At 42.6% G+C, this 17,091-nt stretch overlaps 1 protein-coding gene across 2 annotated transcripts in view; it reads right to left on the bottom strand.

The window, feature by feature from the left end:
• LOC106580330 (atrial natriuretic peptide receptor 1) overlaps positions 1 to 14,581 on the bottom strand; it is a 56,205-nt gene extending 41,624 nt beyond the window's left edge. The window contains exons 1-2 of one of the 2 annotated variants that reach the window (XM_014161238.2): positions 13,642 to 14,581; positions 11,813 to 12,627 (exon numbers count right to left, since the gene is read on the bottom strand). In XM_014161238.2, coding sequence (XP_014016713.1) covers positions 11,813 to 12,578 — 766 coding nt within the window. In that variant the 5' untranslated portion in view covers positions 12,579 to 12,627; positions 13,642 to 14,581. The remainder of the gene's footprint in view (positions 1 to 11,812; positions 12,628 to 13,641) is intronic. The other variant, XM_014161228.2, reaches the window with a different exon arrangement.
• Positions 14,582 to 17,091: the final 2,510 nt, after the last annotated feature.

Here is a 17,091-nt window from a genome sequence, read left to right as displayed (position 1 = left end):
ATCGGACAACGTGGTTCGATTCAGGAGAGGTGTATCTATAAAATGGTTTAAAAAAGTCATATGTTTGAGAAATTGAAGTTATAGCATTTATGAGGTTTTGTATTTCGCGCGACCCGATTCCTCTGGCTGTTGACTAGGGTGGGACAGGTTAAAACAATTGGGATTTGAAGAATACACAACCAGGACTATGGAGGATCATGGACCTGAAGGGAATTAAGACGAGGTGGAGATGGTGAACAAGAGCTGTTCATCTTGCAAGGACTGTCCACTGTGTTGCTACCGTATTCTTAGTCAGTACAACCTATTGACCGACGCATACCACATCCAGGGCCTTGCTTACAAGTTCCTACTTACCCTGTCAGTAACCCAGGTAGCTTGTGAGTGGGGCTTCTCTACTCTGAAATTCATCAAGAGTAGGCTCAGGAGCACTCTATCTCAACAGCACCTGGAGGCTTTTATGCTCATAGCTACTGAGCGAGATGTTTTAATGGCCCTGGACAGTGACCTGGTTATAGATGGCATTGATGAGAGAAGTAAGCTGCTGCAGAAATTGCTAATTTAAGGAGGTAGGAAATATGATTATTTTAATTTTATTCTATGACTTGCCTACTCACCAGTCTTTTCACCAACACATTTCTTCCTGTATTATTTATTTTACTGGTCAGATGGTTCCAGAGATTCTTGCCACCTTGCTGCCAGCCCCATTGTGCCAATATGTGCTCCTTCTAGCCAGCCTCCTCCTAAGAGCAACACGTTCCCCTTATTCTATTTTACATCTATTTTACTAAAGTTATTGTTATAAATATTGTTCAGTAATCTTGTTTACATAAAGTGTGGCATGGATAGTGGTGTATCACTGGTGGGGTTTTTGGTGGGCAGGTCTGAGTCAAAAAGTCCAGGGCCATTTTTCATTCCTAGTCCGTCCCTGGTCTTATCTAGTTGATTGTGGTCTGGTCTGGCACCGTGTGGCGTGGAAGAGTGGCACAGGAAGTCTCCAGGGGCGTGATGACCTTCCTATAGCACGCACTTCCTGTCCTGGCGGCTCTATTGTTTCAGGGTTTAATGGCCCTGGTCAGGAAGTGAGCAGTGGAACCAAACCAACAAACCTAAGGAGACTAAAAGGGATCTCCCGGGTCGCCCTGGGCTCAGGAGACTTACAAGTATAAAGAGGGTCTAAGTGCCCTCCTCCTGGTGAGACTCCATCCTCATCCGGATCCCCTCCAAACAATTGCGCCACCAGTGGCCTGGTGCCACACTCAACTTTTAGTGGCACCAAGATAAATAACATTTGGTGTAAGACAAGCTGTTGACAACATGAGTGGATGGAAACAAACCAGGATAGCATAACGGCTAGAGTGTAGAGCAGTACAAGGGGGCAAAGCCCAGGCCTGACCCCTGATCCCAGCACCAGGCGGAGCAAACACTGTGACTTTACATACCTTTCATGCCTGATAAGTGCACAGTCACACACACTTCCACTATCATCTTCAGGCAGTCTGACACTTCCTTTGAACTTCCAACCTCAGGAAGAACTGATGGTGTAGTGGTTTTACTGTGGACAGCCCAGCTCATACCATGACGACTGGGTGAGAGAGCAAGAGTGAGGCGGAGATAGCAAATATGTCTGTCACACGTCACCACACCATCCTGTCTGATTTTCTTACCTTCACACAAGGTTAGCAGAAGGTGTTAGAAGGAGAGGGAGAGTGATGAAAGGAAGGAATAAGAACATTTCTTATTTTTCCATTTCCTTCTCTCCCTCCACCTTAATTTATTTTTCTTAACTTAATTCCGAGTCCACAACCGCAGAGTAGCGACAGGCTGATGGACCATTATTATATATTTACAAACTTTTAAAAATGTTTTATTTACAAACTTTAATTGGCCATTATCGAGTCACGGATGTCTGTTGCCGCTTTGAATTCTATTCTTTACTCTGTCTCTCACAACCACACACAACTTCTTCCTCTCCTAGAAATTGGTGAGTGATAACATAATCAATCCCTCTGTGTCAGTGTAATCTCCCAAAACATTCCAGAGAAACAAAGACACTTGATTAAGTCTTTGAATTATTGTGATGTAGGACCTGTCAACTTCCTCCTGAACACACAACAATTCCGCAGTCAAGTGACTGAGACAGCAGACTTCCCTGGTTCTTGATTAACCATTACATTATCTAATTTCATTACAATTCCAAATTGCGATATGCAGACAGTGGAAGTGAATCCCAATTCATATTTTTATGCGGAATATTACTTAGAAATATTGCTGCTTGGCATACCTATTGGGATCTTTGGATGAAAGCAAGAAGACTAGTGTATGGGGACCCGAAGCTGGCAAATTAAATGAGAATGATGTAACAGTATGTCACTGCATACTTCACTCCAAACGACCCCTCTATGTGTCCATGCAGTCACCATCCCACTGGGCAAAAACTGGTTGAATCAACGTTGTTTTCACGTCATTTCAACAAACAACTTTGCAAAACTCATCAACTTAAAAATATTTTGGGACTTTTTTTCTAAGAGTGTATATACAACATCATACAGAAAACATCCAATTATACAATGTCTAACTATAAAAAGCTTTGTTAGATGTTAAACTAGAATGGGAGTGCGTTCAAAGCTGAACCATTACGGCAGAAGCAGCCTCCGTCCCTCCCAGGACTCCAGACTCCACCTGCGATGAACAGCAGGCCTAAACTCACGAAGATAACTCAATGTGTGTGTTGACTCGTCTGTGTGTAATCATGCAAACCAACAAATCTAAAACCAACCACAACCATCACCACTACCATCTCCCCCAGGCTCGAAGGCAAACTTATAGGCCTACATGTCTGGCTCCCCTCCTTCTCCTTGCCTCTCCAGGATTCCAGGATATACATTTTTAACTAATGCCAGATGGACTGGGCCGAGGGGGCTGAGGGGTAGGAAAGGGAAAGGCAAGGCTGGGCACGGCCTTGTGGGTAGTTTAGTTCAGCATGGCCACCTTCTGCCTCAGCAACCATAGCGACAGGAGGAGGCGAGCTAGATGAGATGGAAGCTCCAGGGTCTTGCGTCACCCTTTTGGGAAGTCCAAGCTATGGGGTGAAGGGGTCATGTCGAGGCAAGGGTGATGTCAACAACCCCACAGAGTTACAGGTCCCTCTTAACACTGGGATAACAAGCTCAACTGCCAAAACGCTCTCGCTCATCAACATGTTCTACAATCTCTACAAAGATCTGCCACCATGAAAGGTAATTGAAAAATCACCCCCTCCCTTTCGCAGGTAGTGTGATGTTCTTTGAACTGTGTATAGATATTTCTTTATAGACAGGTAATCCCATTGGGATGAATTGAGTGCTCCTATCTCATCAAGCAATTGGGTGCTGTACATTTCCTCAACTAATGATTAACAACCCAAGCGTTTCTTTTGGATATGCAGTGAATAGCTTTTCTACTCGCATACTGTACTCTCACTAACATATAGAAGTTATGTAATCACTGGGCATGTGGGTGTGTGTAGTGAAAAGGAAAATAACTCAGCCTTTCTTTGATAGTCTTTCTTTGGAAGTTATTATCTTTACTGTATGGCTTTGACAGAAGATAGAGTTTCTCATCAATAAGATGAATGGGACTGATACTGAACCACCTGTGAAGCTACACTGTCCTTGATTAAAACAGCCCGTTCCAAAATATAACTGATTAGCATACCAGGGTGAGGAGAGCAAAGAGAAGGGCAAAATGGAGGTGGGGAAGAGAGGGGGTGGCAAGGGGAGAGCTGTGTCCACATGGGTCCATCATTTTAGTGATACATTTTAGTGATATATTTGCTAACATCAAAGTCCAAATCAAAAGTCACTTTCACACTTTTTCTAAGTCACCTCAGAAACTTTAAATTCAGGTCAGGAATGTGTATGAATATACAGTTAAAGTCGGAAGTTTACATATACTTAGGTTGGAGTCATTAAAACTCGTTTTTCAACCACTCCACAAATTTCTTGTTAACAAACTATAGTTTTGGCAAGTCGGTTAGGACATCTACTTTGTGCATGACACAAGTCATTTTTCCAACAATTGTTTACAGACAGATTATTTCACTTATAATTCACTGTATCACAATTCCAGTGGGTCAGAAGTTTACATACACTAACTTGACTGTGCCTTTAAACAGCTTGGAAAATTCCAGAAAATTATGTCATAGCTTTAGAAGCGTCTGATCAAATGAAATCAAATGTATTTATATAGCCCTTCTTACATCAGCTGATATCTCAAAGTGCTGTACAGAAACCCAGCCTAAAACCCCAAACAGCAAGCAATGCAGGTGTAGAAGCACAGTGGCTAGGAAAAACTCCCTAGAAAGGCCAAAACCTAGGAAGAAACCTAGAGAGGAACCAGGCTATGAGGGGTGGCCAGTCCTCTTCTGGCTGTGCCAGGTGGAGATTATAACAGCACATGGCCAAGATGTTCAAATGTTCATAAATGACCAGCATGGTCAAATGATAATAATCATAGTAGTTGTCGAGGGTGCAACAAGTCAGTAACACAAGAGTAAGTGTCAGTTGTCTTTTTCATAGACGATCTTTGAGAGTGTTTGGCTAAGGGATATGTAAACTTCTGACTTCAACTGTAGGTTGATAAACGCCTCATTCACATGATTCCATGGCTTGTGTAATTAAACTGATTGAAATTAAACAAGAACCAATCTGGTCTTTCATAATACCAAATATTGTGAAAAAAGGTTATGACATTGATAAATGTCTTGTGTTCTGTCCAACCATTTCATCAAGTAGATAAAAAGTTCAGACTTTGCCAAATGTTTTTGGCTGTTGCTCTTTTTGTGTGCAGTCACTTGGGTTGCTTACACACACACACAATGTGGGGAAAATTACTACTCCAGATGTTAAAAACAGCTAACCAAACAGAGCTGTCCTGAAATAAATGCTGCTCCTTCCATACACAGCATTCATTTATTGATTAGTCTATGTAGGCTTACCTCTTCAGAGGATAACTACTCCTACTGTAGCCTAAGTGAAATGGCGTTCAATTAGTGATGCTACGCGCTCTGAAACCTTGAAGTAGTTGTTTTGCTTGCCCTGCAAGGGCCCACGGCTTTTGTGGAGCGATAGGTAATGATGCTTCCTGGGTGACAGTTGTCGATGTGTTCATAGGTTCCCTGGTTTGAGCCCAGGTTGGGATAAGGAGAGGAACGGAAGCTACACTGTTACACTACTAATACAGAGACAGCGATTTGTTATTCCCAGAAAAAAGTGCTCCTATCCACTCATAAAATATGTATGACCAGTGGACTGGAGGAAATCCTTCACAAGATTCAACTCTTCCTTTCTTTATAAGATAATCTCATAAAAACATCATGATCAATTATTGTAATTATGGTCATGGTTATTGCATCTGATAAATGCTGTGCTAGTGAAAGGACTCTTGGGTGAAACAAAAGGCAGATTTTTTGTTGTTGTTGACATTTCAGCAAATGGCCCCTTATTAAATTTCACACACCATGTACACCCACCCAGTCCACTGGGCTTAGCTCTTCTACAAGTTATATGATGAGTTACCAACGTTGAGTTATTTAAACCCTTAAACTTGATCAATATTCAATACACCACCATCTCCATCCTGCTCACAGCAGTGCAGCGGTGGTTGGTTGGTAAGAATCCTATTTTGAAAGGAGCTGGAACGGGGTCAAAGTGCTCAATCAGCTAAAGGGCTTTCCGAGCACATTTGTAGTGTTCCTATAAAATCAGTTTTATTTAAAAAAAATTGCCTAATTACGTTTAGTGTTTCCCAAATTAATTTTTCTCCATTTTGTTTTCCCTATTTTCAGGTTTTTGCTTTCAAAATATTATTTTTGTTATACAAAAACAACAACTCCTCATGAGGGGTGCCAGTTGCTCACGGGTCTGCACACCCACATCCATGTGTAACAAGTTGAGATAGCTCGCCGCTAAACTAATTTAGCAATCTAAAATAATTTTTGCTGACATGGGCTAATTGACTGACTATCAGTGACTGACAAATAGGGTTGCAAAGGTTCGGAAACTTTCCGGTACATTTCCGGAAAAGTTCCATGGGAGCCCTGGAATTTTGGGAATTTTGCTTAAATTCATCAAAAAAGTTAGCTTATAACAGTGAACCTTTTTTGTGGGATACACAAGGCAATTCTAGGTCTTGTGGCATATTTTTGTTAAACTATCCCCAATTCAATGGAATTGCAACCCTCTGCATGCACAGTGCATTCTTCCATCACATGTGCAGTGCACTCTTCCATCATATGTACAGCTGATTCTCAAGATCCTGCACACTAATGAGATGCTATTGAGCCCACACTACTACACTGTCTGAGCCAAGGACTACATGCTTTCTGGTAAGTTTTGATTACAATACTGGGTGGGGTGAATATATTTTATATGACATACATGATTTTTTGTTAACTAGTGAATAGTAGCCTACAGCAAAGTGTGTTTAATAATTTCTAACTTGTTCATAATTTCTGCTAGTTCGTTTTTGGTACCATGTGGGTTTTAGCTTGCTAATTGAGGAGTGTTAATTCACCTGTTTCCATATATGTTTCATTTTAAAACATTTATTTTACAAAGGAGTTGTTTAATCTAACTGCTTAACTATTTATCTGTACATGGAAATGTATTTGGGTTTGTTTTACTATTTTTTTTCTAATCTTTACAGGAAAATGTGTGGAGACATTTCACTGCAGCTAATGTAGAATGAAAAGCTGTGTACATTTGCAAATACTGTGCCAAATCATATGTGAAGAATGCAACGAAGATGCAGAATCATCGGGCCAAGTGCATAAAGTTCCCTCAGCGCTCACAACAGGCAACCTCTGACAAAAGTCCCTCTACTTCTATTCGAGGTGAAAATGATGAATCAGACACCTTATCCATAGCAACAGCTCATGGTCCTCCTGGAATCAGAAGTTTTTTTGACTCAATGGAGGAACGTAGTCAGAGAAATGCTGATGAATGTCTTGCTCGAGCTGTGTACGCAACTGGTTCACCTCTGATGCTCACAGGAAATGTGTATTGGAAGAGATTTCTGAATGTTCTTCGCCCAGCATACACCCCTCCAACCAGACATGCTTTATCTACTCATTTGCTGGATGCCGAGTTCAACAGAGTTCAAGTGAAGGTCAAGCAAATCATAGAGAAAGCAGACTGTATTGCAATCATCTCTGATGGGTGGTCGAATGTTCGTGGGCAAAGAATAATGAACTACATCTCCACCCCTCAACCAGTATTCTACAAGAGCACAGACACAAGGGACAACAGACACACCGGTCTCTACATTGCAGATGAGCCGAAGGCAGTCATCAATGACCTTGGACCACAGAAGGTATTTGCACTGGTGACAGAATGATGTGAACATGAAGGCTGATTGGTCTAAAGTGGAAGAGTCCTACCCTAACATCACACCCATTGGCTGTGCTGCTCATGCATTGAATCTGCTCCTCAAGGACATCATGGCACTGAAAACAATGAATACACTCTACAAGAGAGCCAATGAAATGGTTAGGTATGTGAAGGGTCATGAAGTTATAGCAACAATTTACCTCACCAAGCAAAGTGAGAAGAAAAATAACACCACATTGAAGCTGCCCGGCAACACCTATTGGGGTGGTGTTGTCATCATGTTTGACAGTCTCCTGGAGGACAAGAAGTCTCTCCAAGAAATGGCCATATCACAGTCTGCCGATATGGACAGCCCCATCAAAAGGATCCTCCTGGATGATGCACTTTGGGAGAGAGTGGTAAGCAGCCTGAAACTCCTGAAACCTATAGCAGTAGCCATTGCACGGATTGAGGGAGACAATGTCATCCTGTCTGATGTTCAGACTCTGCTTGCAGATGTAAGAGAAGAAATCCGTACTGCCCTGCCCACTTCACTGTTGCTCCAAGCAGAGGAAACTGCAGTTCTGAAATACATCAAAAAGCGTGAAGACTTCTACCTGAAGCCCATACACGCCACAGCGTACATGTTGGACCCCAAGTATGCTGGCAAGAGCATCCTGTCTGGTGCAGAGATCAACAAGGCCTATGGTGTCATCACTACCGTCTCTCGCCACCTTGGCCTGGATGAGGGCAAGGTTCTTGGCAGTCTGGCGAAGTACACTTCCAAGCAAGGGCTTTGGGATGGAGATGCAATATGGCAGTCGTGCCAACATATCTCATCAGCCACCTGGGGGAAGGGACTTTGTGGATCTGAGGCTCTTTCCCTTGTTGCCTCCATCATCCTCCAAATCCCACCAACATCAGCCGCCTCAGAGCGCAACTGGTCCTTGTTTGGGAACACACACACCAAAAGCACGCAACAGGCGGACCAATACAAGGGTTGAAAAATTGGTGGCCATCCGGGCAAATGTGAGGCTTTTTGAGCCTGACAACGAGCCATCCTCAACAAGGTTGGAAAGTGACAGTGAAGATGAGGCCTCAGAGTCTGATGTTCAAGAGGTGGACATTGAGGTGGTCCAGGGAGAAGACATGGAAGCCTGAGAGGAAGACAACCAAAGCTTTAGTTTCTAGACTATCATTTTACAGAATAGTCAACTCATTTAATTAAAGTTCAATTCATAACTAAAAATGTTTTTATTTCTATTGGAAGGATTCAATCATTTGCAATTATGTCTACTTATGATAAGGAAAAATGTTTATGTTCCTGTCTCCATATGATATGGTAAATATATCCAATGCAAAAAACATCTACATTTAAATGGTATTAATTTTAATCCCGTTAATTCCTATATATTCCAAATACATCCCACGGAAAGTTTCCACCTCTGAATATTCCCCAAAATGTGCAACCCTACTAACAAAACAAGAGAAAAACTGCTGATCCACAACCATATTTTGAAATTGCACCTTGTATATTCTAGTATTCTAACTCGCAACAGAAAGTTGAGACCTCGACTCATCCCTGTTCTAAAACCACAACAATACTTAAACCACATCAGGAGACCACTTTTAAGGTCTGTGGAAAATCTAAGACATTTTCTTTTTTGGGTGTAGACACACACACACACACACACAAACACACAAGGAGATATGAGAGACCACACTTTCAGTCTTTTCTCCTGGATTATTGTTAAGGCCCCTGAAGCAACAATGAAACCAGTCCAAAACAATCCAAGCCATGTTCTTTTTCAGTAAAAGGGGCAATTGGGTAAAGCAACAGTTGTTGAGACAATGAATGCACCCAAACAACAGACTGAGGTCCCTGCAGCACGCAAACCGTCTCTGGCGTCATTTCCTCATCATAATGGTGTGCGTATTTATTTATTGGTCCCTAGGGATGGCGGCAGGGGGTGGGGAGGTGGGGGAACATATTGTGAAAGGCTTCCTCTCTCTTGATGAGTGCTGAGGAAAAGGTCACAGCACTGCTGGTGAGTGTGACAGATGTGTGTCTATGTGTTACGGTGGGCTGGGGGGGGCTGTTACAATATCTTTTCGCACCACACACACACTTTTTTTTTTGCACATTGAGCACCTCTGTCCCTCACTCTCTCCAACCATAGCGTGAGATCGGTGTTGGTGTTGTTGCGATATTACTTGTCTCTGAGCTGAGAAGAGCAATGCATGAAATCTGAATATAAAGCAGGTCTGTCTGATCCTCAAACCATCTGCTGTTCTGAAACAAACTGACAACCACCACAACAACATGTAAATCAACTGCTGATTGTGTGCTCTGACAGAATAGAGTTACAATCAGGAACATAATCAGGAAGTATTTTTGTACTCTCATATACTGTGTAGGCTAACCCAAATGTTCCACTTGCTACTTTATGACTTAGTCTCTTCTTCGAGTCCGTCATATTTCCACTATAACTCTTCCATGGGTATTCTTCTAAATGGAGTTGTACAAATGGCTGTTTCAAGCATTGGAGATTTGCTGATAAATAAATGGGAGTTTAGTTTATTTTGATTCCTAACTGGGCCATGGCAGAGCGTATATTCAGGAAACAGCCTTTTTACTCAGATATTAATTATATTTTACACTGGTCCCAATCTAATGAACCATTGCATCCCCTATGATGACTTTTTCCCAGGAAGGTGTATGAGCAATAAAAAACATATGTCTACGAAGGTCTTTGGGTTAAACATTTCCTGACTGTTAATGCTAAACAGACACTTTAAAGTGGCAATCAGTAGTTAAAAAAATAAAGTGATCTCTGTTTCGGTAAAAAGCTGACGGATGGGCCTGGAGAAATGTAACCACTCTCAAATTCATAGACAGAGCTATGGATGCCAGGACTGACCATCCATGATATTAAAATAATAGATTTAACCATGTTTTGCGGTTATATAGTTTATATTTACTTTGTTTACAAACACTGGAGTAAAACAAGCTTGTATTTTGGGTTCTGATGGGGTATGGCTGTTGGACTAAGCTCACGAGGCATTTATAAGTTATATTTTTCAAGAATCAATATAATTCATTTATAAGTCAAAACATGGATGTAGCAACTGCAGATTGCCCCTTTAACCTAAAACAACTCATATGTTCTGCGCACACAGGTCAACTGCACTCCATCAAAATGCATGGCTTAGTGTGGCCATTCTACCAGATCTCAGTTAGACAACCTTAACTAAAAGCCCTAATCAATCACACCATGATGCCTGTGAATTTGGAATAAGCCAAAGACAACAGTCTTCTGGCGTTCCATAAAGTACACATCTGGATCCATGTAACCAAAACAACAAAGTTCACAGTGTGAAAACAAAAAGAAACATGGTAAGTCACACATGCTTTCTTGTTGAACAGAAATACTCATATTTAGTATTTGTTCCAGGACATGGATTACCCGTTTTGTTTGAACAAATCCCTAATTTGACCAAGTCCACAATTTGCTTACCTCTGGTTAAATATGATGAACTGCAAAACAACAAAAAGCAAAGGGCCAGGGTAATTAGACCAATGACAGAGTCTGTTTAACAGGAAATACCTACAGATCTGATATGTTGACTGCAGCTCCCTTATAATGTTGCAGGGCTCTTGACCTCTGTTAATAAATGTCTTCTCTGGAGACGTTTTTATACCCGTGTGGGAACGGGAGAGGGAAGCTCATAGAGAACCAATCGAGAGGCTTATCTATCTATTTGTTGACTCACTTGACTTTGTAAAGAAAGTGATAGATTGGAGTAGCAATGAATTATATTTGCTTTGTACTCACTGTGTCCATTTCCTCAAAGGCAGCAGAAGGGTAAACTGAACCAAAATACAGTGAAAAAAATTGAGGGCAAAAATTTGAGGGGTTTCATAAAACTGCTGTATCATCTAATGACGCCGATCTTATCTCTGTCTGTCCTGGGGACAGGCCATTTGCAACAGTGAGTTGTCTGATCTGCACAGCGTCGATTGAGCTCATAATTCTTGCTCAGGCTGCCAGCGCATCCATGCCCTGCAGCAAGGATCAAAAGCTAATATCCACGCTTAACAAGCCATGCTGCTACGAATCATTCAGAGGGCAGGAGCCATCAAATATCATATGTAATAAGTGAGACACATACACACACACAATCGTAAATGTGAAAACAAGCACATACAGTTTAGCTATTTTTGTACAGCTGTGTCACCAAAGAAATCTATGTCATGAGGGCTTAGGCTGAATAAATAACATGCACCAAGAAGGTTATTTTTAGGCTGTTCTTAGGCTGACAAGCATAACCATAATGAAATAAGTTCCAGACAGAAATTAAAACGAAAAGACACTGTGCCAACCCACTGAACATTAATGGATTTGCTCTCACAATATGTAGAATACAAAGCTGTGAATAAAGTGTAGTGAATATAGGGGACCCACCTCGGCCATCTTGCTTGATGTTGTGGAGCAGGTCAGAGTAGTTGACTGGTCCAGTGTTCTCCTCAAACACCAGGTCCACCGAGGTGATGTTGTTCAAGTGCAGCTCTGTGTAGAGGCCCTCCACAGCGAAGTAGCACGGTCGGTCGTCCTTCTTGTTGTCACTGAACATTAGCAGCACCTGCTCCTTCCACTCAAAGTGCTTGCAGATATGGAGGCCGAACTTGCCCAGCTTCTTGTGCGTGGGGCCCGTGTTGGTGATGGACGGGTACATGTTGATGCCGTTGAAGCCCACGGCTGGGGCGCCCGCTGTTACCATGGGGATGTCCCAGTGGGTGGTGAAGAGGCCCACTGGGGAGGAGGTGTAGTCACAGCCCGGCCCGATGAAAGCCCAGGGGTCGTAGGCGAACTTGAGGTCAACAGCCATGAGTGGGGCGATGGACTCAGAGCAGATGCCCTCCTCGTTCTCGCTGTTCTCAAACACGTAACCCAGGTGGTGGCCAGGGAGGAGCGCTGGGTCAGTGTTGATGGTGTCAATGGCTCGGTCCAGAGCCGGACCCACACGGGGCCAGGCCCAGGGGTAGGCAGTGTTTCTCTGTGGTAGGATGATGGCCAGCGTGATGTTCCGGTGCTGCCGATGGTCCCGGTGCTCTCTGGGGTGTCGGTGTGAATCACGGTGCCGGGAGGACTTGCCAGACTGGACCCACTGGAGACAGGCACCCAGCAGCAGAAGAAGAACCAGCAACAGTTTCTCTCCCTGCATCCTCATCCTGCTAGGCTGTTGAATAATGTCCTTGTGAATTATTTATCCTGTTGAGCTTAAGAGGGAGACATAGGGAGACTATTGTACACACACACAGACACGCACGAAAGGCTCAGTTTGGAGTCTCTTCATGTCGGTTCAACTCTGTTCAAAGAGCTGTTTTGCTTCGTCACAGCTGAATTCCCTCAAACAATTTTTCTTCATGTCACGTTTGAGTGGCCTTTGCACTACCATGTTATAGAACATATGTGAGAGGGTGACTCCCTTATACCAGACTGGAGTTACTGAGTTACTGGGCAGTTCTGTCCCCTCAAATCAGATTTATACTCAGGAGTTGAGAATATAAACGGAATAATTAAAGAATGTCAAAGTGTGACAAAATACTTGTCAGATCTCCCTTTAGTAAGTTATGGTGAAGGTGAACTTTCCTAGACAACTACATGGTTGTTAATTGCCTCTATCAAACTGGTAGACCATTAAGCTTGCACCTGACAGGATATGCATTGATTTAATTGTTTAACTGAACTCGTTGAGATTTGTTTAGCATCAAAGCCTGGTACACCAACAAATACCTAAACAATGGAGCAATAATCGAAGGTGCTTTGCATGGCATTTCACATGTATGTAGGCTAGATAGAACAGTGTTCAGTCTGAGGGCAATTACTTTGAATCATTTCAAGATATAGGCTAACGTTACATCTTGTTTATAAAGTATTTTATCAAAAACAAAAACATTTGAGTAATAGGGCGCTTAGGGTTATGATAAACTGATGTCTGAAATCAGATAAAGGATTTTTCTAGTAGATAACAAATATTTCAAACTTCTAAATGTATACATAACAAAACCTTAAAACGTTATAAGGACGGCATACCTGGTTTTGTACAGCTATTAGCCTTATATTAGGCCTAAAGATTTGTTCTCACATCATAGCCTAACGTTACACTCAAAAGTCATTTTGGAGTACATGTGGTGCACTGTCTGGCTGTAGACGGTATAATTTAACATGGATTAAAATGTGTTGCAGCTACAAAAACATATTTGACATTTGCCTAAATACAATACAATTACCTTAAATCGAGTTTTCTCCCTCCATGTCAAGCTCCGGTGTATGCCGACGTCTTGGCATGTGTGACCGTCAGTGACTGAGGTGAAATACCAGCTGGGAGGCTCGAGCTGTGTGTGGGCAGAGGTGCTGATGGGCAAGCGAAACCCGCGAAAAGGCAACGCTTGGTTCACGAAAGCGGGGGATATCGGCCAAAAAAAACCTCTATCAAGTTTTTCCTTTTAGTTGCGCACAAAGAAACCATACGAAAAAAAAATAGGAGAATCAACAGAATGAATGCACAGCCACAGTCAGTAATTTGAGAGGTACTAGCTCCCACCTCTTATTACCAAAGAAAACAGACTGGACAAAGTTGACGTTGGCTTTCCTGATTCAATTATTTCAGGCTAAGCAAAGACAGTCCTTGATTATATGCTGTGTCAGACAAAGTAGCATATCTCTGCAGAAAATGTGACTGGTGTTTCATAGTTGTAGAATGAGAACTTTTTGCCTGAATTAGAAATTATTCCAGGGAAAGGCTAGCAAAGTACCAGCACTGCTCAGCACCTTTAGCTCTGTTGCAGATCCCCAACTCAGGGAAGCTGATTCTAGGCCTGCATTGGTCAGCTGTTGAACTCCAGGGTCAGGAAATCCCACGGCATCAGGTAGAGAAAACGAGATGACAACAGTAGTGTGCCGTCACACACCAGGAAAATCCTCTACAGCCACAGGTCAACGAAACACGCACACACTCTGCCTCCCTTCGTCTGGTCTGAGGGTGTGTCCGGATCCTCACACAGATGTAGATCCCTGTGTCTGTGTGTGTATGTCTGGTTTCATGCCAGTATTCCTTGTACTCTTGTCTATTTCAGTGTTACGCTGGATAGCTTGAGGCTATGGAAGTTCCAAATGAGGCAGCCTTGGCCAGTCGGAGTAGAGACTGACTGCCTGCCGCCGGAACAGAGTATATGTGCTTGTATGAAAGTGTGTGTGTTCACCTCGTGGCGGCGTCTTTCTCAGGCACCCGTAGGCTTTCGTTTCCCCTGGAGCGGGAGGGAAGGAGAGAGAATGCGAGAAATAAGGAGTGGATCTATCCAAATATTTATTCTCAAGCAATTAGCACAGTGGTAAATAATTCTACACAGAGAAGCTGTATTTAAAAGCATGTCCAACAGTCAATGTTGAGAGAAATTATACCAGTTGTTGAGTGCATGCATCTTTTTCATAACATATCGGGGGTTGAACATGTATATCAGGTTACACACACACAGTAGGTTTACTTGGACAGTAATACATCTATATTGAACTGATTATGGCAGTAGGCAGATTATGCAATAGTCATGTAAACACTTTACTCTGTTTATCTTAATCGGCGTAAAGTCAAAATGTAAGTAAGCATACACCAATTAAAACACCAGCAATCTTTCGAATTATGTAGGCCTAAACACCGGCGTTCCAAGAGCCCCCCCCCTCTTTGAAATGAGTTAGGAACAACTGAATGTATGCGTTTAGTAATTTTCACAAAAACTTTATTTGTCCGAACTCAGAATCAAAAATGCATCCCAAAAATAGCACAGTCACTGTGGTAGAACATTTATTTTGATTGAACATTTATTTTGATCTTCTGCATTTATCAGAGTGTCATCAGGTAGCCTGATTTCAGATGTGTCTATGTAAATAGGATTATTAGGGAAAATCGTTCTCCTCGCAAAGCATATAGGTTAATTAACCTAACGTTTTAATCGAGCTGTTAAATTAATCAATAATGTCATTATTGTGTGCAGGTAACCATAGTCATATAGTGAGCGAATATGTTTTTCTGATTCAATTGTTTGTGACATGTGAAGGCCATGGTCAGGGCCGCCAGACTGCTGCATTTGGGGCCACGGGCAACGACCTCCAGGGGCCCACTGAGGGGGTCAGGAAATCAGATAACTTCCTGCATTTCAACACATATTGCCATGGTGCAGAGAGAAGAATTTAGTTTTAAAGCACTTTTTCTGTAATTCTACCCTGTTGCCATGGGGCAGGGGGAAAATTTGCTGTTTTATAGCTCCTCTCATGCTTTTGTTTACATTTTGCCTTTAGGCTGAGGCAAAATGTTGCAGTTTTAAAGCTAATTTCCTGCAATGCTACACATTTTTCTATCATATGTTATCTGGGGGGCCCTGACCTTGGAGGCCGGGCCCCCCGGGGTACGTGCTCTGCACGCCCATTCGGTAACCCGGCCCTATTCTCTGTAGGCATGATCTCTTCGTGGTCAAACTGCCACTGAGCTGAATCCCTCACGTTGGGATCATTACGGCTATAAGCTTTAAAACTGAAACATTTTCTCTGAGCCTCGGTAAGGTGGGAAAATCTGCTGTTCTGCCCTTGAGCAAGGCAGTTAACTGTTCCGTGGGTGCCGATGAAGTGGATGTTGATTAAGGAAGCCCCTCGCACCTCTCTGATTCAGAGGGGTTGGGTTAAATGCAGAAGACACATTTCGGTTGAATGCATTCACTTGTGCAACTAACTACCTATCCCCCTTTCCCTATTTTGTGCATGTCAAGTCATAACTCTCACTCATGTAAAATGTATGATTGTCATACCTTTTCAAAAATGCTTTCCACCCATCTTCATTGTGTCAAGACAAAATCGTTGCTTTGTGACTGACTGACAACCTACTGCCATTTCTTCATCATCAGGCATATGTAATAGCAGAGAGACATTTCTTGAGACCTGGCGTGGGCAGATTATAATAGTCATTGCCTTCCGATATTCTATTTCAAATAAAGCTAGGGCCCCATACATTATAAGCAAGCTGTGTAGGTGAAGAAAAATGTTTGAGTGAAAAATGCATTCAGTACATTTCCATGTGAATGCCATGAACATTGTGGCCTCTCTAATCCTTCCTCTGTTCCCTGAAGAGCTGTAGAATCCTGCATAGTCTTTTCCTCACCCTAATGTCTTCCTTCCCCCTCACATTTTTGTGGTATTCTTTCTCTAGGGCTTATCTTTCCTCTCTTCTATGCCCTCTTACCCAACAGCAGTTTACAGATCAATAAACTCAACAAATCCCTTTGACAAATAAAAAAAATATTATAGTAGGAGAAAAACAAGAAAGGGATACGCCCCTCGTAAATCACATTTGCCAGTGAACTGGCTTTCAACCAAACGGTTTATCTCCCTTGTGACCAATGTGGTAAACTGTGGGGTGTTGGGTTGAGCGTGCAGAGATTAACACAGAGACAGGGACGCTCTAGTCAGCAAACACGACTTTACTAGGCAATAAAATAAACATAACAACAAAATCACGTAGATTTGGCTTGGTCCTTCTTCTCAGCTTCTGCTTTGTGTCGGTCTCCCTGTTATCCCCCGCGGTGTGCCACAGTGCTCCTTTTATGGCCTCCACGGCTCCATAGCTGGTTGGCACTTTCCCCTAATTACCTCTGCTTGGAGCCATGCGTGTCGGGGTGCCCAGCCCGTGTACTCCC

This window comes from Salmo salar, chromosome ssa02 (genome assembly GCF_905237065.1).
Source record: "Salmo salar chromosome ssa02, Ssal_v3.1, whole genome shotgun sequence".
NCBI lineage: Eukaryota > Metazoa > Chordata > Actinopteri > Salmoniformes > Salmonidae > Salmo > Salmo salar.
This window is presented reverse-complemented; position numbering and strand designations above follow the sequence as displayed.